Source organism: Gobio gobio, assembly GCF_949357685.1.
Source record: "Gobio gobio genome assembly, chromosome: 20".
NCBI lineage: Eukaryota > Metazoa > Chordata > Actinopteri > Cypriniformes > Gobionidae > Gobio > Gobio gobio.
Genome location: NC_137113.1, coordinates 47,203,470 through 47,231,162, shown reverse-complemented (window position 1 = coordinate 47,231,162; position 27,693 = coordinate 47,203,470). Strand labels below are relative to the sequence as shown.

The following is a 27,693-nucleotide window of genomic DNA, read 5'->3' as shown; positions in this document are numbered from 1 at the left end:
AAACAAACCGAGGCTTCTGGGTTCCGGAAGTAAAAATCCCATTCATTTTCTCCATAGAGGAATTCATTTTTTTATTCCAATTTAGAAACCGTATTTAGAAAGACCTACTATGAGCTACGAGGTTGTTAATTGATTGTATCTGTCAGCCAGCATTATTTCAAATTCTATATTTTTAAAATAATAACGTTTAACGTGCATTCCTCTTGTAAAACTACATTACCCATGATTCTGCAAAAATACAACTTCACCATTAAGCAAGGAAACTGCTTAAATATTATATTTTGTAATATACATACATATACTGCTTCTATATACATAATCAACACATTTAAAATAATAGTTTTATATGAATCCATCGTTTATTTCATTATGCAGTGCATTGTGGGATTGTAGTTCGTTCTCTCGTTAAAGCCGTCATGTTTACAGTCTTCCACCTTTGTCTTTTTGTCCGCTTTTAAAAGACTTTTTTGAGCTCAAATCATAGTTTGTAATATTTTGATTCTCCTCATAGCTAGTGGCTTTGGTTCATGGTTTGTTAGTAATTTTGTTCACGGTCTATGGTTAATCCTCGCGGGAAAAATTCTACCGGAAACAAGGCTGACAGAACTTTTTAACGCGAGCTCTACAAAATTAATATATTTTAAATGATGTCACATATCCAAAGCTACGTATACATGAACAAATGTTCTCTTAGCTCATGAGCTAAGCAAATAAATATTAATTATTAAATAATTATTTGTTTAATTTTTTTTACATTTAAATGTAATACAATGTTTTCCTTTAAATTTTTCTCTAAAATTATGGAAAATATGAATATTTGGACTTTAACCTATAATACATACAATTATTATCTAATTTAATATTTGATTTTAGCACCGGAAGAAATAATGACATCTTCGTTTTATTCCTTAAAAAATACATGTCCATTTTCAAAGCCTGAATACTGTGATTTGTAGTTGAAAATAAAACATTTAGCCCTAAATAAATGATAGGTGTGTGTTTGTGAGGTGAAATCTTACATTATCTAAAATTATCTCAGCTTATGGAGTTTGCTTTCGAGCGGAGCGAACGATCCCTTGCCTGAAATCTCGTGGAATCTGAGCTGTCACTCAAACCTCGCGATATTTCGTTTGCTGTTGGCGGCTGAGGGCCCGTCCCTTCTGTACTGGAAAGCTGCTTCTGACATTTGAATGAAAAACATCCTCACAAAAGCGCAGAAACGATGGCTTCAGCTCTGGAGCAGTTCGTGAATAATGTGCGGCAACTTTCCGCTCAAGGTACGGACATTCACACGGCTCGTGAACACTCAGACTCATGGATACACGGGCTAACTAACGTTAGCCTAATGCTAAAACTCGTCGCGTGATAGCATGCTAGTTGTTTATATATCAGGCAGTAACACATGGTATTTGTTTATCTGATTCTGTTCGTCCAGCTACTAATAATAACAACGAAAAGCTGCTGAATATGTGCACCGCTTAGTTGTTATATTAATGAAATTATTGGATGTGTCATGTTAGCTGAGTCATTTATAAAATATGCCATAAAATACCATCATAACAATTATAAACCTGTAACTGGTTCTCTAGGTATCGACATAATCATGGATAAAACATTATAAACGTGTACAGTAGAAAGATCTTAACCAAAGAATACATGACGTACTTTCTTTTTTCACAAATTTAGGGTTTAATAAACAAAGTCAAATAAGCTCAATTTACAATAATACATCGATATGTAGTGAATTCAATGAAGGTTATGTTATTTCTGTAAAGAGGGGTTTATTTTTCAGTTGTATTTTGGTCTCAGGTTTTATTATATTTTTTTTTCTAGGTTATTATTACAATAACTGATACAATGGTCTTCTTTATGCTATGTGATACTGGTTAAATATGGACAATATAATTAAAAATCTTGGGAAATATACACATAAAGCAAAATACACATCAACTGTACCAAATGTCCACTGATTTAAAGGCACAATATGTAAGATTTTGGGATTAAAATGCCCAAAAACCACTCGAACAATGTTATATATTTTTGTACTTGTCTACTTAAATGATCCCAAATGTTTCCAAGAATCCAGAGAAATAACCAGGACACGGAGTGTGTGTGTGTGTGTGTGTGTGTGTGTGTGTGTGTGTGTGTGTGTGTGTGTGTGTGTGTGTGCGTCGCCCATCAATGACATCATCCCCGCATCACCCTCCAGTGTTATTGTGTAGTAACCATGGCAACACTAGCGCCGCTTTAATATCTGATGTGTTTTATTAGACAGTGTTTGGATCATTGATGGACAGAAACTCACCATTGTTCTCCAGCTCAACACAGTTAGTCTGATTGTGTAAATCTGCTGTTGTTCTGAATAAGAGACGAAAAATTACATACTGTGCCTTTAATGATCTTTTATGACTGTTTAGTCTTGAGTACAACCGTAAAGTCACTGAATAAGATAGTTGATGTATAGCCGATCTGTACAGTTCATCATTTACTTTAGAATAGAATCACTAATGTGAAATCATGTTTTCATAATAATAATAATAATATTAATCATGCCTGTTGTGCTTCTCAGGTCAGATGACTCAACTCTGTGAACTGATCAATAAGAGCGGGGAACTTCTGGCCAAGAATCTCTCCCATCTGGACACTGTTCTTGGGGCGCTGGACATCCAAGAGCACTCGCTCGGGGTTTTAGCTGTTCTGTAAGTCAGTGGCTTGAGGAGTGTTGGGTATCATTTGAATATTATCGATTTCGATTCTGCTTATCGATTCCTAGTTTCGATTCTAATAAGCAGGGTTCCCACGCTTCTTGAAAGTACTTGAATTTCAGACGCGTGGATTCAAGGCCTGGAAAGTACTTGAAAACAAACATAGGTCCTTGAAAGTGCTTGAATTAAAGTAGGGATGCACCGAATATTCAGCCACCGAAAATTTTCGGCCGAAAATTTTCGGCCGAAAATTAGATTAGATTAGATTAGATTCAACTTTATTGTCATTACACAAGTACAAGTACAAGGCAACGAAATGCAGTTTAGGTCTAACCAGAAGTGCAATAGCAGCAAGTGCAGGATATACAATGGATGCGTAAGTGCAGGACATGGATATGTACTGAATATGTATAAATATGTATAAATAGAGAGACGTTATTACTATAAACAGAACTGAATTTACAGGTGAATATGTACAGTGAATAAATATACAGATGGCTATTACTATAAACAGAATTTACAGATGAATATGTACTATGAATACAATATACAGATGGCTATTACTATAAACAGAATTTACAGATGAATATGTACTATGAATACAATATACAGATGGCTATTACTATAAACAGAATTTTACAGATAGAGATATACAATAATATGTTAGGCTAATATGAGGAATAGCAGTGGATTAGGGTAGTGCAATAAATTATGGACAGAGCTATCCGGAAAAAAAAGTGTAAAGTGCAGTGGAAAGTGGTTGCATATTACAGTTAGAAGTACAGTGCAAAAATGCAAATGTAAACATTGGTACTATAAATACAGTCGGCAGTGCAAATGAGCATAATCCAGTTAAGATATGGCAGTGCAAGATGCATATGTAAACAGTTGTTACTGTGATAAACAGTCGGTAGTGCAAATAACAAAGTGAAGGTGGATGTGAGGTAGGAGAGTTCGCAGTTTATGAGGGAAGTGGATCAGCGGGGGTTTGAGTTCAGTAAAGAGACAGCTCTGGGGAAAAAACTGTTCTTTAGTCTGCTGGTCCTGGTCCGGAGGATCCTGAAACGCCTGCCGGAGGGCAGGAGAGAAAACAGTCTGTGGGCTGGGTGAGAGGAGTCCTTGAGGATGCTGCGAGCTCAATGCAGACAGCGTTTCCTCTGGATGTGTTCGATGGCAGGTAGTGGAGTCCCTGTGATGCGCTGGGCAGTTTTCACCACCCGCTGCAGTGCCTTGCGCTCCGCAACAGAGCAGCTCCCATACCACACTGCCACACAGTTGGTCAGGATGCTTTCTATTGCGCAGCGGTAGAAGTTCACCAGGATAGCCGAGGAGAGCTGATTCTTCCTCAGTGTCCTCAGGAAGAAGAGGCGCTGGTGAGCCTTCTTGACCAGGCTGGAGGTGTTGGTCGTCCACGACATGTCCGCCGAGATGTGGATCCCCAGGAACTTGAAACTGGAGACACGCTCAACAGCCATTCCATTGATGTGGATGGTGTCGTGTGTGCCTCTTGACTCTTTCCTGAAGTCCACGATGAGCTCCTTCGTTTTGGTGGTGTTGAGGAGCAGGTTATTATCAGCGCACCATGTGGCCAGGTGCTGGATCTCCTCCCTGTAGGCAGTCTCATCGTTGTTGCTGATGAGCCCGATCACCGTAGTGTCGTCCGCAAACTTGACGATAGAATTAGATCCATACACAGGCTTGCAGTCGGCGGTGAAGAGGGAGTAGAGAAACGGACTTAGCACACAGCCCTGTGGTACACCAGTGTTGAGTGTGATGGATGTGGAGCAGGTGAGTCCTGAACGAACATTCTGGGGTCTGTCAGTTAGGAAGTCCAAAATCCAGTTACACATTGAAGTGTTGATGCCCAGGTCTCCAAGTTTAGCTATTAACTTGGATGGGATTACAGTGTTGAATGCGGAGCTGAAGTCAACAAACAGCATGCGTGCATACGTGTTCTTATGGTCCAGATGGGTGAGCACAGAGTGCAGTGCCATGGAAACGGCATCCTCTGTGCTCCTATTGCTGCGGTAGGCAAACTGGTGTGAGTCCAATGTGGATGGTAGAGAGTCTTTTAGGTGTTCCAGGACCCAAATGGCCCAAAAGTGCATTTTCGGTTTTCGGCCGAAAGACTTTTATCACCGAAACAATATGGCCGAAATGTTGTAATGACGCAAACAGAAACGGCGACCTGAAAAAAACTGTAAAACTGACAGCCAGAGCTCATGTTCTCGATGAGAAGAGGACCAGACTTCACTGTGAAACCCAACGGTTTCCCAACGCAATCTTTAACAGTGGGCATGTTTTAAGCGCGGAACACACTTAAATCCGATTTCCCACACCAACATCGATCAACATGTATCATGAAATTCAAACGATAAATGCCGTTTTGACGCTCTTTAATGTGGCATCACTGATCACATCACAGTTCAAGCCGCGGCGCGCGCGCGCATGAACGCGATCATCTGTGAGCGCGATCGATCATTTCTTCCTTAAGAATAAACATGAATGAACATCTAAGGTATGTTGAGGATACATTACAACTTACTGTCACGTATCATATGTGCTGTAATCGCTAAATCAGTGTCTCAACGGCGGAAAGACCTCAATATAACTGAGGCTAAACTAAAAAGTCATGTAAGTTAGCATCACATTTAACGTTACCTCAGGCAGTCATTCAGTGTCCACAGCTGTTAGTTCACTTGAAAAAATCAACTCGCTCTGCCTCAGCTCAAGAGAAGCGGCACATGAGCTGATCATCTCCGCTTTAATACCAGTTACAGCGCAAAATAAACATTTCAGATAACATCTGAAAGTGTTAAAAGATACAGGACAACTTACCGAAATCTGTATCATGTCACATGGATTCACTCAATAAAGACGTCACAGTAACATCACATTCACCTGAGAAAAACCATATCCAGTGTCCATAAACTCATTAGTCAGCTAGAAAAAATAACTCTAGAGAGGAGCATTTGGATAATTATATGCACTGTATTATACACAATATTCATATGTTGTTCTTTAACCCTTAAAGGGCATATTGCAGGTTAGAGACTCCAGTGAGGAGAACATAACATTTCCATCATTTGAAGTCCCAATTTTACAAGTATTTAGTCTGAGAATTGATTAAATTAATAGAATTGTAAGAAAACTTTGTGTTAATTTTGACAGCAAATTTTGATTTAGTTTTAGTCGTAGTCTTTTAACTAAAATGCCATTTAGTTTTAGTCATATTTTAGTCGCCTGAATTGTTTTTAGCTTTAGTCTAGTTTTAGTCTCCTAAAATCTAATGAGTTTAGTTAAATTGTAATACATTTAGCATTTAAGCCTTACATTACCGACTGTCACTTGAACTGACATTTTGACATTAAAAATACACGAAAGAGCTCAATTCACTTTTTTTGTTTGTTTTTTTTAAAAACATCGATATAGTTTTGATAACTTTGTATTTCTGGTTTAGTCAGTAGGCCATATCAGGTTAACCTAAAGCTTCAAATACGTTTATTTATTTATGTATTTTTAATTTCAGTTAACATTTATTTAATTTCAAGTAATGAAGATTTTTTTAATGGTTTTAGTGAACTATTATAACCCTGATACTTTATTGAATATGTGTCAAATACTGGTCTTTCCTCCTGACTATGAATTAAACGGGAATGAAATTAAATACAGTTTATTGTGTTACCAAAAACGAATATATAACGTTGACACTGCTGTGACTCAAAGAGAACTTCATGAAGTTTGAATTTTTTCCTTTGGAAAGTTAGACGTGGTTGTTTTAGACTTCCAGATGAAATTTTGTCTAAATGTAACAATCCCTCAGCAAGTTATAGCCATTTATTATAATATTTTTGAGTGAATACAGGTGTATTTTATTCACTGATAATGTAGATGTGTCCAAAAAAGTTCAGGGTAAATAGATTGTTATATAATAATAATAATAATAATAATAATAATAACAGAACACTGAATGCTGGATTGGGTGTGTGTGAGCCGTGTTTTCCAGCCGTTAGATCAGTTCAGATCAAATGTGTGCATCAGGACATCAGTTCTGACCCGATCGCTTCCCTAATCGTCCCTCACTAACATTTTCGTCTCGTTTTTATTTGTTGACAAAAATGACTATGATTTTCGTCATAGTTTTTGTCATCCAACACTAGTTTTTATTTAGTTATCGCCTCGTTCTCGTCAGTGAAAAAAGGTTGTTGACGAAATTTGACAAATTATTCGTCAATAGGGGTGTAACGGTACACAAAACTGACGGTTCGGTACGTACCTCGGTTTTGAAGTCACGGTTCGGTACGGATTCGGTACAGCAGTTTTACAAAATTGCTTTTTATTAATTTTTATTCAACAGTGGTTTAATGAAAAAAAATTGTGTCTGTCCTTAAATTAATTCAGTTATAACTAAAAGTTTCTTAAAGATAATGCTGTAAACTATATAGGGAGCCCTTACTTACATATTGCTATTAAAGATTAACAACAGAGCCCAAACTATTAGCCTAAATTCAGTTGCTATTTATTTTTAGATAAAATAATCAACACTCATAAGCTTCACATAAGGCAGTTTTTGCAGTAACTTCTAAATCGAATTATTATAATTTTTTCTCCAATTTTTTGTTGAAATATAATCATTTAGTGGCTGTAATTTTAATGACAGGTTTATTTAAACATACATTAAATAAACAAGACATCACTAACAGGCTAAGTAGTATATAATGAATATATATAGGCTAATATAGTGCATGTATTCAGTGAAAGAGTTAATCTCTCTAACGTTAGTGAGCTAACAGCTGTGGACACTGACTTCTGAGGTAAACGTGATTCTACACAACATTGTTTACCAGCTGTTTTATTGTCTTTCCGCGGTTGAATCACCGATGGAGTGATTACACAACATATGATACGTTTCAGTAAGTTGTAATGTATCCTCAACAAGATATTAATTTATATTTATTCTCTTCCTGATCGCGCGCTGCCGCTTGAAGTTGAACTGATACGCGTCTATCAGTCACGTAACATTAAAGAGCATTAAAATGCATTTATCGTTTGAATTTCGTGATAAAATGGACTGAATACTCAATATGTTCGTGTGGGAACTAGGATTGAAGTGTGTTCCGCGCTTTAAACAAGCCGACTGTTAACTGTTAAAGATTGCATTCATGGTACACGCGCGCACCGAACCGAGAGCCTTGTACCGAAGCGGTTCAATACGAATACGTGTACCGTTACACCCCTATTCGTCAACTAAATTAATTTTAAGTGTTTGTACTAATCAGTTCATTTTTACCTTCAATATTATAGCAGCTCCCATAGTTTACAGCATTAATTCAGAGATTTGTTTTCCTTGAGAAGATTTTCAATGTATTGTACCTGATATATATCCAAATAATTGAATTGAATTGCAAGCTTGTGAATCGAAATCGAATCAAATTGTGAAATTTGTGTCCCCAGCCCTACTCGATTCCCATCCCTATAGGACTGAGAGTTCATCTGAAAGAGTTGTTGTGTCTTTTAACTGCATTGCAGGTTTGTGAAGTTCTCCATGCCAAACATCCCTGATTTCGAGACCTTGTTTTCCCAAGTCCAACTCTTCATCAGCACCTGCAACGGAGAGCACATCCGATACGCCACAGACACATGTACGCCGATACGCCTTCCTCATCACGCCGTTTCATTTCTATTCCTCTTTTAAAGCTGTTTTCTCCTTTCAGTTGCTGGCCTGTGCCACCAGATGACGAATGCCCTAGTAGAAAGAAAACAGGCAAGTGTCTTTCTGTCATTTAGCAGTTTTCTTTAAATTACACGTGTGATGTTAAAGGGTTAGTTCACCCAAAAATGTAAATTGTGTCATTAATTACTTACCCTCATGTCGTTGGACACCCGTCAGACCTCCGTTCATCTTCAGACACAAATGAAGATATTTTAGTGTAAATCTGATGCTCTGAAAGGCCTCCATTGGCTCAATGCACTTTACACTCTCAAGACCCTTAAAAGACACTAAAGACTAAAGTTACAAAGTCCATCTCACTACAGCGGCTCTACAATAACTTTATGAATCGGCGAGAATAGTTTTTGTGTGCAAAAAAACCCTAAATAACGACTTATATAGTGATGATGATTTCAAAACACGATCATGAAGCTTCGAAGCGTTATGAATCAGTGAGTCGATTCAGCAGTTTGAAGCGTTATGAATCAGTGAGTCGATTCAGCAGTTTGGAGCGTTATGAATCAGTGAGTCGATTCAGCAGTTTGGAGCGTTATGAATCAGTGAGTCGAATCAGCAGTTTGGAGCGTTATGAATCAGTGAGTCGATTCAGCAGTTTGGAGCGTTATGAATCAGTGAGTCGATTCAGCAGTTTGGAGCGTTATGAATCAGCGAGTCGATTCAGCAGTTTGGAGCGTTATGAATCAGCGAGTCGATTCAGCAGTTTGGAGCGTTATGAATCAGCGAGTCGATTCAGCAGTTTGGAGCGTTATGAATCAGCGAGTCGATTCAGCAGTTTGGAGCGTTATGAATCAGCGAGTCGATTCAGCAGTTTGGAGCGTTATGAATCAGCGAGTCGATACAGCAGTTTGGAGCGTTATGAATCAGCGAGTCGATTCAGCAGTTTGGAGCGTTATGAATCAGTGAGTCGAATCAGCAGTTTGGAGCGTTATGAATCTGTGAGTCAATTCAGCAGTTTGGAGCGTTATGAATCAGTGAGTCGAATCAGCAGTTTGGAGCGTTATGAATCAGTGAGTCAATTCAGCAGTTTGGAGCGTTATGAATCAGTGAGTTGATTCAGCAGTTTGGAGCGTTATGAATCAGTGAGTCGAATCAGCAGTTTGGAGCGGTATGAATCAGTGAGTCGATACAGCAGTTTGGAGCGTTATGAATCAGCGAGTCGATACAGCAGTTTGGAGCGTTATGAATCAGCGAGTCGATTCAGCAGTTTGGAGCGTTATGAATCAGTGAGTCGATTCAGCAGTTTGGAGCGTTATGAATCAGTGAGTCGATTCAGCAGTTTGGAGCGTTATGAATCAGTGAGTCGATTCAGCAGTTTGGAGCGTTATGAATCAGTGAGTCGATTCAGCAGTTTGGAGCGTTATGAATCAGCGAGTCGATTCAGCAGTTTGGAGCGTTATGAATCAGCGAGTCGATTCAGCAGTTTGGAGCGTTATGAATCAGTGAGTTGATTCAGCAGTTTGGAGCGTTATGAATCAGTGAGTCGATTCAGCGGTTTGGAGCGTTATGAATCAGTGAGTCGATTCAGCGGTTTGGAGCGTTATGAATCAGCGAGTCGATACAGCAGTTTGGAGCGTTATGAATCAGTGAGTCGATTCAGCAGTTTGGAGCGTTATGAATCAGCGAGTCGATTCAGCAGTTTGGAGCGTTATGAATCAGTGAATTAATAATCATGATTCGACTCACTGATTCATAACGCTCCAAACTGCTGAATCGACTCACTGATTCATAACGCTTCGAAGCTTCATGAGGCCGTGTTTTGAAATCGTCATCACTATATAAGTCGTTATTTAGGGTTTTTTTGCGCACAAACTATTCTCGCCTCTTCATAAAGTTATTGTAGAGCCGCTGTAGTGAGATGGACTTTGTAACTTTAGTCTTTAGTGTCTTTTAAGGGTCTTGAGAGTGTAAAGTGCATTGAGCCAATGGAGGCCTTTCAGAGCATCAGATTTACACTAAAATATCTTCATTTGTGTCTGAAGATGAACGGAGGTCTGACGGGTGTCCAACCACATGAGGGTGAGGAATTAATGACAGAATTTTCATTTTTGGGTGAACTAACCTTTTAAGTTGTGTTGTCGTTTACAGCCCTTGCGTGGAATAAGTATACTTAAACAGGCCATAGACAAGATGCAGATGAACACAAATCAGCTTACCTCAGTGCACGCAGACCTGTGTCAGGTGAGTCTGGAGTCACTGAACACTTGTCATTACAGATTTATAAAGTTGTGTAGATAATTAAAGGTGTAATTGAGGAGCTGAACACATGCTGTGAAAGTGATACTACAGGGATGTTTTGATTATTATGATTTGTTGTAGTACAGGAGTGTTCAAACTTTTTTTAAAAGGAGCCCAGATTCGATGTTGTGGACACACCTGGGGGCCGCTTCCTTTTATATTATTTATATATGTATATTAGGGATGCACGATATGAAATTTTTTTAACAGATACCGATAACCGATAATTAAGTCCTTCTCATGGCCGATAGGGCTGTCAAAATTGCTCAAAAATGACGTTCGAATATTCCCTCTAAAAAAAGCACGAATATTCGAACTATTCGAACATCTGGTTGCGCATTTTATCAATGACGTAATCTCAATTTTATCAATGGCGTTTTATCAATGACGACGCAATAATATTTATTGACGTAATACGCGTGCATTACGTCAATAACAGGACAAATGAATACAAAGACACATAACTACTTATATAGGTAGTCTATTTAAGTTTAGACATATTTGACAACGCATTACCTACACAAAAACAAGTAAATCAACTAATGGCTAAAGACCGCAGACCTCACTCTCTCTCTCGCTGTCTCATTCTCTCTCTCTCTCTCTCTCTCTCTCTCTCTCTCTCTCTCTCCCTCACGCTCTCTGCTCATAACGGCTTAAATGAACAAACACATTTTGAGGCTGATCAAGAGTTTTGTGCAAGCAATTTAAGGTCGCGACTCTTGTTCCAAATATAGCAGGCTTCATTCAGTGATTGAAACAAATATTAATTTAAGTTTTAAAGCATATTATTGAACGCTCCGAGCGAGCTGTGCTGTGGTAAACATGGAACTTTTCCTTGACATGAAACGGTAAATAATCAAACCAGTGGAAGCAGTGCATTTATCCTTCATTCATGCAATATCTCTTCAGTCAGTACCTCGGTTCCATTGCTGGACAGAACTCACTGAAGCCGCCTCATCCACGACACTGATCGCTCTCATGTCCTTACAAATGAACAACATTAATTTCTCCGTTATGGCCTCTTGTCGTGTTGCAGACAGAGAGCTTGTGGCGGCGATGCAAAGTAAGGCTGGTCCAGTTTGCACATACAAATTAGTTGCTTATATTTACAAAACGAGCCTACAAAAGCATAAAAAAGCCCGTTTAATAAAGAAAAGTTCAGGAAACTAAGTGAAAACTCACTAAAGTGTTTAGTGAAATTAGGAAACATTTAGATATCATAAATTGAGTTGTATAACGTTACATTTCTACATACATTTTGTTCTCATGTCACAAGTAATATCAAGGTTTATTTTGATCTGTTTTACATGATTCTTTTGTAGTGTGGTTTTTGGTGAAGTGTACTAAAATAAATATCGTCACCCGTGTACATTAGCCCACTTCTCGAAGCTTTTCCTGATAGTTTATAGAATAATTACTCCGAGTCGCCATCTGTCGTTTCAAAGAAAAGCACAACGGCGAGCGCGTCGAGTATAAACGCCTCGTCCGTTTGGGGAGGAGCGCGCGCAGTCAGCGGAGGCTCGCGCTCTGGAGACGGGCCAAAGTACATGCGCTAGCGCCCACTCGCAAAGCAGACAGCCACGCCTCTACTACCGCGGGCGTTTTTTCCCCCACATTTTTTTATTTATTCGAATATTAATTTTCACCTTCGAAATTCGTTTTTTAAAAACTATTCGAATATATATTCGAATTTAGAATATTCGTTGACAGCCCTAATGGCCGATAACCGATAAATTCATATTTTTATATTATAATTTCCATATAATCTGGCATCTGCAGTTCATGCACCCAGGAGAATAGAAAATCTAAGATGCACTGATGAAACTGATATTTAAATATTAGGATATAGATATATTTTAAGTGTTACTTAAGGGTTTCTTTAAGTGAAACGTCATAAACACTTAGAATTCCCCTTAAATGCTATTTTTTCACTTAAGTAATCCTTTAAAAAGCGTTAAGTGTTGCATAAAACCCCTTAAAGGGTTAGTTAGTTGAAAATTCTGTCATTAATGACTGAGCCTCATGTGGTTGGACACCCGTCAGACCTCCGTTCATCTTCAGACACAAATGAAGATATTTTAGTGTAAATCTGATGGCTCTGAAAGGCCTCCATTGGCTCAATGCACTTTACACTCTCAAGACCCTTAAAAGACACTAAAGACGTCGTTACAAAGTCCATCTCACTACAGTGGTTCTACAATAACTTTATGAAGCGATGAGAATAGTTTTCGTGCGCAAAAAACCCTAAATAACGACTTATATAGTGATGACGATTTCAAAACACGGCATCATGAAGCTTCGAAGCGTTATGAATCAGTGAGTCGATTCAGCGGTTTGGAGCGTTATGAATCAATGAGTCGATTCAGCGGTTCAGAGCGTTATGAATCAGTGAGTCGATTCAGCGGTTCAGAGCGTTATGAATCAGTGAGTCGATTCAGCGGTTCAGAGCGTTATGAATCAGTGAGTCGATTCAGCGGTTCAGAGCGTTATGAATCAGTGAGTCGATTCAGTACTGCTTCAGTACAAAAGCATGTTTGGCAATTTGGCGTGAGATTTTTACCTGGGCAGAGCCTGAAAGCGTGTGTCTCACGCCAAATGTGTGAGACTTACGGTCGAATGGAACGCACTGTGTGTGTGTGTGTGTGTGTGTGTGTGTGTGAGAGAGACGCGTGAGTGACAGAGAGACGGCGGGAGAGCAGAGAAAGGAAATGCAGCTGAACGAATACTCTGCGTGTTTGAAATGGCGTAAAAAAAATAAATGTGGCGACCGGTGTTGATTCTGTGGCGCACCGCCATGCATTAGTCTATGTGTGGGAAACACTGGGTGGTTTTTGGACATTTGAATCCAAAAATCTTACATATTGTGCCTTTAAATCTGCCCCGTATTAGGTTTAGTTTAAGCCTCAGTAGCTCTAGTCTTCCTCCAGGAAATCGGCTTATTAACAGACTAAGTCTAGGGCTGCGTCCCAATTCGCCTACTTATACTACGTCCTAAAAGTATGTACTCTTTTTGTGAAGAAAAAGTACATACTTTTGAGTGTGTAGCAGAAGAGTATGCAAGCTTTGGGACACACTACGTCATCTTTAACGGACTCTGTTACATGCATCCCGTCACCGTTTAAACTGCCAATCATCGCCACAGTTAAAATCCCCCACTTTAAATTTAATTTCCTACCGTATCGGAGAGAAATGTAGTCGCTCGTTGATCTGCCATTCGTGGGTCTTTAATGCAGAGACTCCTCTCATGTGTTTGCAAAGTTAATGGCCAAACGTATCATTACAAAAGTTCTCAATGCGGCTGAAGGAGAAATATAATGTGGATAATATTGAATTAATATCTTTTCGTCAGGTTAAATACTGATAATTGCTCACTCAAACCACTTTATCTAATCCTCTCCACTTAACCGTCAGACTCGCGTAACCGTCATGTTTGTAGTTTTTTTAACACTTTTTATCCGCGTTTGTAGTTCTAATCGAATCCTCGTCCATCTCGCAATGGGTTGTGGGCAATATCAGCCGTTAGAGTGCGCATCGATCTGCACTTCGGATTCTGACCGGAAATAGTAAACCATCCGGGAATACACTTTTCAACATACTACGATTTGGGACATACTAATTCTACTTTCGAATACTATTTAGTACGGATAGTGTGCGAATTGGGACGCAGCACAAGACTATTAACACAAAGGGAAACAAGGATAACAAGATAACAAAGGGGAGTGGTAAATGAGAAACACCGGAGGAGACCAATCAACAAGAAAAACTACAAAGAACTACAAAAGAAAGCACAGGAAACACTTCAACATAAAAGTCCAAGGAGGACAGACACACCCACCTTTATCATATTTATGTGCTTGATTTAAAATAAAAGGTGCTTTAAAAAGTCCTTAAATCTGGTGTTCATGAAAGAGTGGTTTAAAACCTGGTTTAAAAGGCCATTTTAGTCTAGGACTAGGTTTAATCTCTGAACAGGAAACCGCCCCTTTGAGTCGTCTTTTGGTATTTTATATAGAAACAAATGGCGCCATTACAAAATCTTAAAGAAGAAATATTATTGAAACAATAATATAGTACATTGATTTTCAGTTTTGAGAAGATTTGTTCACTACCACACTTAAACTTTTTCAGATCATTTGTTGCACAATAATAATAATAATGAATCCCTGTGTTTATAGTTATGCCTATTAGCCAAGTGCTTCAAACCTGCGGTCCCGTTCCTGGAGCTGGACATGATGGATATCTGCAAGGAGAACGGAGCATACGACGCAAAGCCCTTTCTGTGTTATTACTACTATGGAGGCATGATCTACACGGGTCTGAAGAACTTTGAACGGGCACTGTACTTTTTTGAACAGGTATTCATTTTGGTACAGTTTTGCATGCATTTCACAGGTGAACATGTGCTTCGGCTCTGCGTGAATATGGTTCTTTCTCATAACTTTAAAAAAAAAAGAGATTTTCCTACCGCTCATAAAACATTCACTATCAGGCTTAAGAGAGAGAACCAGTTTAGATGGAAAGGACTCGAGCTGACTAGCTGAAGACGTTACTGTAGCTTTACCCATGCTTTTCACTAAATGAACATCGACATTTAATCATTTTGAGAGGTATGCAACAAAATACATACTAATAAACAATATTTACCTACATACTCAACAATTTATTACATGCCACATTGAGCAATTGGGCCTAATGAATCAGAATTGATTCATTTAGATGAACTGATTCACAGAAATGAATCAAACTCTAACACTGATTTTGCTAAAGTTGCATGTTTTATCAGAAACTTAATGACCAAATACTAATTTAATTAATATGTTAATAATTTTATTGCGTGCAGACTTCATAAAAACCATTGAATGATGGCTCTAATGAATCAGAATCGATTTGAGATTAATCAATTCTTAAATCATTCTTGTGATGGGCCTAACGAATCAGAATTGATTCATTGAGATTAACTGATTCACAGAAATGAATCAAACTCTAACACTGATTTTGCTAAAGTTGCATGTTTTATCAGAAACGTAATGACCAAATACTAATTTAATTAATATGTTAATAATTTTATTGCGTGCAGACTTCATAAAAACCATTGAATGATGGCTCTAATGAATCAGAATCGATTTGAGATTAATCAATTCTTAAATCATTCTTGTGATGGGCCTAACGAATCAGAATTGATTCATTGAGATGAACTGATTCACAGAAATGAATCAAACTCTAACACTGATTTTGCTAAAGTTGCATGTTTTATCAGAAACTTAATGACCAAATACTAATTTAATTAATATGTTAATAATTTTATTGCGTGCAGACTTAATAAAAACCATTGAATGATGGCTCTAATGAATCAGAATCGATTTGAGATGAATCAATTCTTAAATCATTCTTCTGATGGGCCTAACGAATCAGAATTGATTCATTGAGATGAACTGATTCACAGAAATGAATCAAACTCTTACACTGATTTTGCTAACGTTGCATGTTTTATCAGGAACTTAATGACCAAATTCTTATCAAATTACTAATTTTATTGCATGCAAACTTCATAAAAACCATTGAATGATGGCTCTAATGAATCAGAATCGATTTGAGATGAATCAATACTTAAATCATTCTTGTGATGGGCCTAACGAATCAGAATTGATTCATTGAGATGAACTGATTCACAGAAATGAATCAAACTCTAACACTGATTTTGCTAAAGTTGCATGTTTTATCAGAAACTTAATGACCAAATACAAAGCACATTAGTAATATTATTACTAATTTTATTGCATGCACACTTAATATAAATCATTGAATTATAGCCTTAACGAATCAAAATTGATTCATTGAGATGAACTGATTCACAGAAATGAATCAAACTCTAACACTGATTTTGCTAAAGTTGCATGTTTTATCAGAAACGTAATGACCAAATACTAATTTAATTAATATGTTAATAATTTGATTGCGTGCAGACTTCATAAAAACCATTGAATGATGGCTCTAATGAATCAGAATCGATTTGAGATGAATCAATACTTAAATCATTCTTGTGATGGGCCTAACGAATCAGAATTGATTCATTGAGATGAACTGATTCACAGAAATGAATCAAACTCTAACACTGATTTTGCTAAAGTTGCATGTTTTATCAGGAACTTAATGACCAAATACTAATCAAATGACTAATTGTATTGCATGCAGACTTCATAAAAAACATTTAATGATGGCTCTAATGAATCAGAATCGATTTGTTGAGATGAATCACATTTGATGACCAAATAAAATCATTATGATTTTCACAATTAATGTATGGCATTACAACTATATTGTAAATATCCAGTATTTTTTCCATCTTCCTGTCTAATTTCACTATTCTGTAAAAATATAATATTTTCTGTATATCTTAACGCAATGACCTTTTTAGGAAATTACATGCCACATTGAGCGGTGAGCCTAAAGAATCAGAATCGATTCATTGAGATGAACTGATTCACAGAAATGAATCAAACTCTAACACTGATTTTGTGAAGTTGCATGTTTTAGCTGAAGCTTAATGACCAAATACTAAACATATTAATATTTGTATTAATATATACATTTTATTAATTATTTTATTGCATGCAGACTTCATATAAATCATTGAATGATGGCCCTAACGAATCGGAACCGATTAATTTAGATCAATCAGATAAAAGCACATTAAAATCATTGTGAAATTCTCAACTAATGTATGGTATTATGAATATATTGTCTAATTTCCCAAGTCTTAAGCGAGTCTTTCTGTCTATCTTCAGGCGATAACCACTCCTGCAATGGCGGTCAGTCACATAATGCTAGAAGCGTACAAGAAGTACATCCTGGTTTCCCTCATCCTTCATGGCAAAGTCCAGCAGCTTCCCAAATACACGTCACAGATCGTGGGCCGATTCATCAAGGTGAGTCTCGACATGAGTCCCACAGTTCTAAGGGTTAGTTCACCCAAAAATGTAAATTCTGTCATTAATGACTGACCCTCATGTGGTTGGACACCCGTCAGACCTCCGTTCATCTTCAGACACAAATGAAGATATTTTAGTGTAAATCTGATGCTCTGAAAGGCCTCCATTGGCTCAATGCACTTTACACTCTCAAGACCCTTAAAAGACACTAAAGACTAAAGTTACAAAGTCCATCTCACTACAGTGGCTCTACAATAACTTTATGAAGCGACGAGAATAGTTATTGTGCGCAAAAAGCGGTTCAGTGCGTTATGAATCAGTGAGTCGATTCAGCGGTTCAGAGCGTTATGAATCAGCGGTTCAGAGCGTTATGAATCAGTGAGTCGATTCAGCGGTTCAGTGCGTTATGAATCAGCGGTTCAGTGCGTTATGAATCAGTGAGTCGATTCAGCGGTTCAGTGCGTTATGAATCAGTGAGTCGATTCAGCGGTTCAGAGCGTTATGAATCAGCGGTTCAGAGCGTTATGAATCAGTGAGTCGATTCAGCGGTTCAGTTTGTTATGAATCAGCGGTTCAGTGCGTTATGAATCAGTGAGTCGATTCAGCGGTTCAGTGCGTTACGAATCAGTGAGTCGATTCAGCGGTTCAGAGCGTTATGAATCAGCGGTTCAGAGCGTTATGAATCAGTGAGTCGATTCAGCGGTTCAGTGCGTTATGAATCAGCGGTTCAGTGCGTTATGAATCAGTGAGTCGATTCAGCGGTTCAGTGCGTTATGAATCAGCGGTTCAGAGCGTTATGAATCAGTGAGTCGATTCAGCGGTTCAGTGCGTTATGAATCAGTGAGTCGATTCAGCGGTTCAGAGCGTTATGAATCAGCGGTTCAGAGCGTTATGAATCAGTGAGTCGATTCAGCGGTTCAGAGCGTTATTAATCAGTGAGTCGATTCAGCGGTTCAGAGCGTTATGAATCAGTGAGTCGATTCAGCGGTTCAGAGCGTTATGAATCAGCGGTTCAGAGCGTTATGAATCAGTGAGTCGATTCAGCGGTTCAGTGCGTTATGAATCAGTGAGTCGATTCAGCAGTTTGGATCGCCAAATTTCAGCAGTTTGGCGGTTTGACACGCGGTCCGAATCATGATTCGAATCACTGATTCATAACGCTTCGAAGCTTCATGATGCCGTGTTTTGAAATCGTCTTCACTATATAAGTCGTTATTTAGGGTTTTTTTGCGCACAAAAACTATTCTCGTCACTCCATAAAGTTATTGTAGAACCACTGTAGTGAGATGGACTTTGTAACGACGTCTTTAGTGTCTTTTAAGGGTCTTGAGAGTGTAAAGTGCATTGAGCCAATGGAGGCCTTTCAGAGCATCAGATTTACACTAAAATATCTTCATTTGTGTCTGAAGATGAACGGAGGTCTGACGGGTGTCCAACCACATGAGGGTGAGTAATTAATGACAGAATTTTGATTTTTGGGTGAACTAACCCTTTCAGGAGCGCACTTTAAAGGCCCATAAGCTAATCGTGTGTGTGTGTGTGTGTGATGTAAAGCCCCTCAGTAATGCTTACCACGAGCTGGCTCAGGTGTACGCCACCAACAACCCCGGAGAGCTGCGCCTGCAGGTCAACAAACACAGCGAGACGTTTGCACGAGACAACAACACCGGCCTGGTCAAACAGTGCCTGTCCTCGCTCTACAAGAAGAACATCCAGAGGCTCACCAAGGTCTGAAGTTATCCCTGTAAGTTGAGCTGCAGATTCTGTGCTGATCAAACGGAAACGCTGATCTCTGTTCTTTTGATTGACAGACATTCTTGACGTTATCCTTACAAGACATGGCAAGTCGAGTTCAGCTCTCCGGCCCTCAAGAAGCTGAGAAATACGTCCTGCATATGGTAGGAAATCATCCTCAGCTCCTCTAATCACAGTGAATGTCTAAACTCACAATTGCGAGAGAAAAAAGACATCTTTTTTAATTCCGTGTGCAGAAACAAGCATCCATATACACTCACCTAAAGGATCATTAGGAACACCTGTTCAATTTCTCATTAATGCAATTATCTAATCAACCAATCACATGGCAGTTGCTTCAATGCATTTAGGGGTGTGGTCCTGGTCAATCTCTTGAACTCCACACTGAATGTCAGAATGGGAAAGAAAGTGATTTAAGCAATTTTGAGCGTGGCATGGTTGTTGGTGCCAGACGGGCCGGTCTGAGTATTTCACAATCTGCTCAGTTACTGGGATTTTCACGCACAACCATTTCTAGGGTTTACAAAGAATGGTGTGAAAAGGGAAAAACCTCCAGTATGCGGCAGTCCTGTGTAGGGATGCGCGGTATACCGGTACTGGAAAAATACCGGTATATATTTTATTTAAAACGGTACGATATCATGATTTTGCTCATTTCGGTATATGCTGCTGTTCCTAAGTTCACCGCTAGGTGGCAGCGCGCTACCCAAACTGACGTGAAACCGGCAAATGTGGCAACAGAACAAGATGAATACAGCAGTTGAATCTCACTCAACACGCACAAAGCTCATTAATAAAGAGAGTAGACGTGAAATTTGGAATTACTTTGCTTATAAAACTGCTGAAGAACCATCAAACCTTGCCAAGCATCGTCACTTAATTCCTGTCTTGTAAGACATTAAGAGATCGACAGGTGAGTGCATCATTCTAACCATCTAATTTAGACTTTTTTCTTTTAACACTGATTAACGCACATACATAAGATCGTATTGTTTAAATATAAAGAAATCTCCAGCGTTCGTTTCAACCAGTGATGTTTAGACCTCATAATATTTTTGCACGCATCCTATTGCACTATTTACATCCGCGAAAGACATAACCAACTGTGTTTATGTAACTACTCACTAAAGATTGACATTTTTGACATAATTTTGTGTGTATTTGACTGAGGAAAAACAACTTAATTTGGAATGCGCGAGCTCTTTAGGCGTGTGTGTGTGTGTGTGTGTGTGTGTGTGTTTGTTGTTGGCATGAGCGGAAAGAAAACTCTCTTAAAGAGCTCTCATCCCATATGTGTTACGAAATGCTATAAAATCGCTTGCATGTTCAAATTGGCGAGGTTTAAAAAGACGTGGGCAGTGATTTTCGTCAGCTGTCCCGCAAGTGTTGAATCTGAGCGCGCAAATTGCTTTTATAGTGCAGGTGCGATGAGGTGTAATGCTGAAATTACTTACAAAAAAGTTTCCAAATGACTGATTGATGTGACAATCTTTGTTGATTAATTTAATAATGAACATTTGCGGTAATTTCCCGCTTCATAAACCCAAAACTTGCGAGAGTGAGTAAAATTATGCGCAATACCCGCATCAAAATTCAGACCCTGTATGGTATCGATTTAATATCGGTACTTCGGTATTAGATTGTGGTACCGTACCGAAGACAAAATTGTGGTATCGAGCCATCCCTAATCCTGTGGGAGAAAATGCCTTGTTGATGCTCGAGGTCAGAGGAGAATGGGCCGACTGATTCAAGCTGATAGAAGAGCAACTTTGACTGAAATAATCACTCATTACAACCGAGGTCTGCAGCAAAGCATTTGTGAAGCCACAACACACACAACCTTGAGGCGGATGGGCTACAACAGCAGAAGACCCCACCGGGTACCACTCATCTCCACTACAAAGAGGAAAAAGAGGCGACAATTTGCACAAGCTCACCAAAATTGGACAGTTGAAGACTGGAAAAATGTTGCCTGGTCTGATGAGTCTCGATTTCTGTTGAGACATTCAGATGGTAGAGTCAGAATTTGGCGTAAACAGAATGAGAACGTGGATCCATCATGCCTTGTTCCCACTGTGCAGGCTGGTGGTGGTGGTGTAATGGTGTGGGGGATGTTTTCTTGGCACACTTTAGGCCCCTTAGTGCCAATTGGGCATCGTTTAAATGCCACGGCCTACCTGAGCATTGTTTCTTCTCATGTCCATCCCTTTAAGACCACCATGTCCCCATCCTCTGATGGCTACTTCCAGCAGGATAATGCACCGTCACAAAGCTCCAATCATTTCAAATTGGTTTCTTGAACATGACAATGAGTTCACTGAACTAAAATGGCCGCCACAGTCACCAGATCTCAACCCAATAGAGCATCTTTGGGATGTGGTGGAACGGGAGCTTCGTGCCCTGGATGTGCATCCCACAAATCTCCATCAACTGCAAGATGCTCTCCTATCAATATGGGCCAACATTTCTAAAGAATGCTTTCAGCAGCTTGTTGAGTCAATGCCACGTAGAATTAAGGCAGTTCTGAAGGAGAAAGGGGTCAAACACAGTATTAGTATGTGTTCCTAATAATCCTTTAGGTGAGTGTATAACTCTGTGTTAATTGAAAATAATTCCTAATAATTATATTATTTCCTGTTGAGAAACGGCTGGACTTTCGTGGAAATATTTCATTTAATCAATTTGTCTTGCATGCTCTGCTTCATATTTGATGAATATTTATGGATTGCTGGTGCTCAAATCTTCCCCTTTCCATCTCTCAGATTGAGGACGGAGAGATTTATGCAAGTATCAACCAGAAAGACGGAATGGTCTGTTTCCATGACAACCCTGAGAAGTACAACAACCCTGCAATGCTCCACAAAATCGACCAAGAGGTTTGTAATTATAAAACAGTGCTTTTCAAAAAAACAAGAGCATGACGACAACATGCAATGTGTATTTACACCCTTAAATATTGACATTTCGTGGGGCCTAGGCAGTCGTGGCCTTATGCTGCGTTCACACCAAACGCGAATAGAGCGTCAAAATCGCGTCTAGTTGGACGCTTGAACATTTTGAATCCATTCGCTTGTCCACAGTGAATTGGACGCGTGTATAAATCGAGTGTTTGAAGCGAAATAGACGCGCGTTCAAGGCGCTCCAGGAGAAATATGTCATAAAACACACACACTGCCTCTTTTCATTTTCATTAAAAATATATATTAAACATTAATATCCACACAAATGCGGTCCAGGCAACGCCTACATTATCTTCACTGCATGTATATTTAGATATCCTTAAAAAATAAAGTTATGAAAACTCAAGATAATTTTTTGGGAAATTTTTTCTCTTTATAAATAAACCACAGATTTGAGCTTTAAACTACTACATTCTCACCTGAAGTCTTAAAACTACATTTTGTCAAGTCAACTTTATTTATATAGCGCTTTTAACAATGCAGATTGTTTCAAAGCAGCTTCACAGTGTTAAACAGGAAAATAATGCAGCATAATTTTATTCAGCCGTCTAGCCATTCTGGAGAAAACAGTTATGTCATCCGTTCATTTCAATTATCATAGTGACAGTGTGGGCTTTAGATCAGTAATTAGAGCAGTAATTTAGTTTATATGGTTAATTTAGTTTAATAATTAGATTTATTTGGATATTTAGTTGAAAAATTTAGAACAATTTAGTGTCCCCAACTGAGCACGCCAAGCCAGAGGCAACAGTGGCAAGGAAACCAAAACCCCATCAGGAGCAGAATGGAGGAAAATAAACCTTGGGAGAAACCAGGCTCAGTCGGGGGGGCAGTTCTCCTCTGGCCAATTAACAAGCAGTGTATGATTATTATTCTGGAAACTTTACAGGTCAGAGGTCATACTAGATTGGAATATTCGAAGGATCGGAGGCAACACGGTAGATATGGTTTATTGAGGATTATGTGTTGATTAAATAATTATTAAAGTGCAATATTCGAAGGATCGGAGGCAACACGCTGGAGACAGGTTTATTGAGGATGACATATCGATTTAAGTATTAATAAATTGTAATATTCGAACAATCGGAGTCAACACACCGACACATTTTGTGACACAAGTAGTATTTTTAAATTATGCAGGGTTTCTCATCACGTCATTTCACCACGTGACAGCAGTGAGCAGGCTCCTGATTGGTTAACGCGGCGCGAATTGACCCCAAAGTTCAGATTTTTCAACTCGGGTGTCAGACGCGAATTCGCTTCAAATGTGTGAATGCACAAAAAGCACCACTCGCACATAACGCGCGTATTGCTTAAGACAAACTGGACACGCGAATGAGGCGGAATTGCGTCCATTACGCCGCAGGACCTCCAGATGCGCGTCAACGTGCCTTTTCATTGACTTAAAGGGTTAGTTCACCCAAAAATGAAATTTCTTCCATTAATGACTCAGCCCAATGTTGTTCCACACCCGTAAGACCTCCGTTCATCCTCGGAACACAGTTTAAGATATTTTAGATTTAGTCCGAGGGCTTTCAGTCCTTTGAATGTAAGTGTATGCACACTTTGCTGTCCACGTCCAGAAAGGTAATGAAAACATCATCAAAGTAGTCCATATGTGACATAATTTGGTTAGTTAGACTCTTTTGAAGCGTTGACAATACATTTTGGTCCAAAAATAACAAAAACTAAGACTTTATTAAAGGGTTAGTTCACCCAAAAATGTAAATTCTGTCATTAATTCCTCACCCTCATATCGTTGGACACCCGTCAGACCTCCGTTCATCTTCAGACACAAATGAAGATATTTTAGTGTAAATCTGATGCTCTGAAAGGCCTCCATTGGCTCAATGCACTTTACACTCTCAAGACCCTTAAAAGACACTAAAGACGTCGTTACAAAGTCCATCTCACTACAGTGGTTCTACAAAAACTTTAGTTTTTGTGCGCAAAAAAACCCTAAATAACGACTTATATAGTGATGACGATTTCAAAACAAGGCACCAGGAAGGTCTGACGGGTGTCCAACGACATGAGGGTGAGTAATTAATGACAGAATTTTCATTTTTTGGTGAACTAACCCTTTAATAAAGTCTTAGTTTTTGTTATTTTTGGACCAAAATGTATTGTCGACGCTTCAAAAGAGTCTAACTAGCCAAATGATGTCACATATGGACTACTTTGATGTGTACAAAGTGTGCATACACTTACATTCAAAGGACTGAAAGCCCTCGGACTAAATCTAAAATATCTTAAACTGTGTTCGAGGATGAACTGGGTGTGGAACAACATTAGGGTGAGTCATTAATGGAAGAAATTTCATTTTTGGGTGAACTAACCCTTTAACGTGGAAATCACTCGCGCCAGACACTCTATTCGCGTTCGGTGTGAACGCAGCATAATGTTTAGAGAGTCGGACTTGTAACGAGTAAACCGCTTGTAACAGCGAGTTGACCCGCACCTCCTCTCATTGAGTCCGGTTAACCCTCTGAACATGGGGAACGCGTGTTCTGCTGGATTTTTCCTTATGACTGCGTGTTAGTGTTGGTGTGAACGGTCTTCAGGCGGGATTGCACATAACGTTAATTCTACGCATTCCCGCAGATTTCGCGCTCGCATCTGAAGCGCACACACATACCGTAATAAAGCCGCCTCTGACATACAAGGGCAAAAATTAGCTCCTTTTTCCAGCTTATTAACGGTCAAATACACTCAAAAAATGTCTCAATGTCCATCTTGTACCCCTTTTCCACCAAGGCAGTGCTAGAGCTAGTTCAGAGCCAGAGCTAGTCCCAGTTCATAGTTGGTTCAACTAAGGAGCCTTCTAAGAACCGGTTTGCTTTTCCACATGATGAGAGCCACAACAGAGCCGGTCTTACGTCACGCCTCATCTTTCTCAGCAACGCTAGCGAGGCAGCGGCAATGTTGCCAAGTCCGCGGTTTTCCCGCGGGCTGTTTTTTCATGTCCGCGGGTTGAAGCGACCCCAATTATGTGATATTTAGCCCCGGGAATGCGAATTTTAGTAGGCAACCATGCCAAAAACACATATTTTACCCCCAAATGTGATTTTTACCGGGGAATCCCCCCTGGAACGCGATTGGGCTTGTTTTGAGTAGCAATCGGGTGGGTTTTGTTGTGAAAACCTGGCAACCCTGGGCAGCGGGAAACACACACACACACACACACACACACCAGGCTTGTTCGAGATGCATCGGCGCGGCACAGACCGATCCACGTATGATATTAAAAAAAAAAACGCATGAGTGAATCAAAAGCATAAGGAGTCATATGCTCTCGCTGGACTCGTTATCATACGGCGATCGGTCTGCAGCCTTCCATCAACAATGCAAACGTTGCGTTACTATTGATTCACATGGCTTTACGATCCTACATCGGCATCAAAACACAACGCAAACACAGCGAATCCAACGCATTCATGCAGTTCGCCGTAATTTGTATAGACGGAGATTACAAACGAACAGCAGCTGTTAGCTCCATTAGCTGCTATTTCAACAATGGCGGATCTCCAGTTTGTGTTGGTCTTGTTGACTCCGCCCCCAGCGCCTGACGTAATCGGTTCTTACTTCTAGCCCTGTTCTAGCCCAGCAATGTTTTGGTGATACTTAAGAACCACTTCTCCTGGCTCGGAGCTGGGGCTTTGGGTGTGGAAACACAAAGAACCGATTTGAAACTAGGCTCTGGCTCCGATCTAGCTCTAGCTCTGCTTTGGTGGAAAAGGGGTATTGGTGAGTATTAGCGTAAACACAGTCATAACCAGTTCAGGAAGAGTGTGTAACAGGAGTGTTTGGGATCCATGTGTGCGTCGGGTCTTAAAGGGACAGCAGTTATTTATTATTCAAACTACAAAAAGACAAACGATCACTTACTGCTCTTGACTGATTAACTTTAATGGATTCATCTGTATTTAATTGTTTACAATGAAGATTATCCGAGGTTATTTTAAATTGGATTACTTTGTTTTTTTTAAATTCAGTTTCTTACCTGAATACTGTTAGACGTACCTGAAAAAATAAAGCAGACTAATTCATTTGTATCTTTATTCTTTTGTGCTATTGTTAGTCATTTGTTTATTTGTTCTTATTTTATTACGGTTTACTCGTCTTTTTAAATTAAATTTGAAATCAAGCTTCCTTGTGCTGTAGCTATTGTAAAACAATTAGTTAGCAAATATTTGTGAGATTAATTGTAATGGTAATTGATCAACGTTTATATATGAGAAAAACCTTAAGTTTTATCATATAAAGTGATCTCTTCTGAAGAAATTTTTAATTGCCTAGACTTTCAATAGACGGACAAAAAAATGTATTTTATTAAAAATATCTATTTGACAGTATATGCAGCATTTTTTCCCCTGTGGTATCGAATATCGATACTTTTTTAGGTATCGTATCGAAGTTAGAAATTCCAGTATCGTGACAACACTAGTTCACGGTGTGTGTTCGCTATTGTGTGTGTGTGTGTGCACTTTGATGGGTTAAATACAGAGCACAAATTCCAAGTATGGGTCACCATATTGGCCACACGTCACTTCCCTTCATTTGAGAGAAGGTCATATTTCTATATTTTTATTATGTAAATGCAACGTATAATTTCTTGAATTGAACTATTAATGCAGTATGTTCATGCACAGCTGATTTGTTATTCATTATATAATGTTTGTTGATGAAAGATCACCTGACTTCTCCCTCTTTTCTTAAGCAGATGCTGAAATGTATAGAATTGGATGAAAAACTAAAGTCTATGGATCAGGAAATCACCGTAAACCCCCAGTTCGTGCAAAAGGTACCAGTTTGAGCAAGATTACGCAGTCTCTCTCAGTCTCCACGATCGCTGAATACAACGCAAAATCTACAAAATGACGCAGGGTTTTTTTTTTTTCAATCCTGTATAATTTTAATTTCTCCACAAAATAGTTGCAAAACATAATTTTAATCACTAAAATAAACTGTCCCTAAAGCTGTAATGTAGGGCTGCAACGACGCGTCGACGTCATCGATGACGTCGACTACGAAAATACGTTGACGTGCGTGAAATGCGTCGACGCGTCGGCGGCACATTATTTACGTTCTAGAATGGAACAGAAGATCTAGAATAATGGCAGCTTCTGCTCCCGGGCATAGTGAAAATCATCATTTATCATATAAAGCCAGACCGCGACATTCAAAAGTGTGGCAGTACTTTAAACAGAAGCCGAATAAAACTGTGCTTTGTTCGCTCTGTAACGCCGGTTTCACATTGCGCGCGGTGGCAGAGCAGAAGCTGTGCGCGTGTAGAGCGGGAGCTTTCACACTGCCAATCAGTGTTGCCAAGTCCGCGTTTTTTCCGCGGAATTGGGCTACTTCTACACTGTTGCTAC

The 27,693-nt window shown here is 39.2% G+C and overlaps 1 protein-coding gene across 2 annotated transcripts in view; it reads left to right on the top strand.

The window, feature by feature from the left end:
• Nucleotides 1–1,107: 1,107 nt before the first annotated feature.
• The window catches only part of cops3 (COP9 signalosome subunit 3), a 28,218-nt gene continuing 1,632 nt past the window's right edge, over nt 1,108–27,693 (top strand). The window contains exons 1-11 of one of the 2 annotated variants that reach the window (XM_079801143.1): nt 1,108–1,277; nt 2,570–2,699; nt 8,235–8,347; nt 8,420–8,469; nt 10,522–10,614; nt 14,847–15,026; nt 17,457–17,597; nt 19,155–19,328; nt 19,412–19,498; nt 22,118–22,231; nt 27,039–27,119. In XM_079801143.1, the coding sequence (XP_079657269.1) occupies nt 1,223–1,277; nt 2,570–2,699; nt 8,235–8,347; nt 8,420–8,469; nt 10,522–10,614; nt 14,847–15,026; nt 17,457–17,597; nt 19,155–19,328; nt 19,412–19,498; nt 22,118–22,231; nt 27,039–27,119 (1,218 nt within the window). In that variant the 5' untranslated portion in view covers nt 1,108–1,222. Of the gene's footprint in view, nt 1,278–2,569; nt 2,700–8,234; nt 8,348–8,419; nt 8,470–10,521; nt 10,615–14,846; nt 15,027–17,456; nt 17,598–19,154; nt 19,329–19,411; nt 19,499–22,117; nt 22,232–27,035; nt 27,120–27,693 lie in introns of both variants that reach the window. The other variant, XM_079801142.1, reaches the window with a different exon arrangement.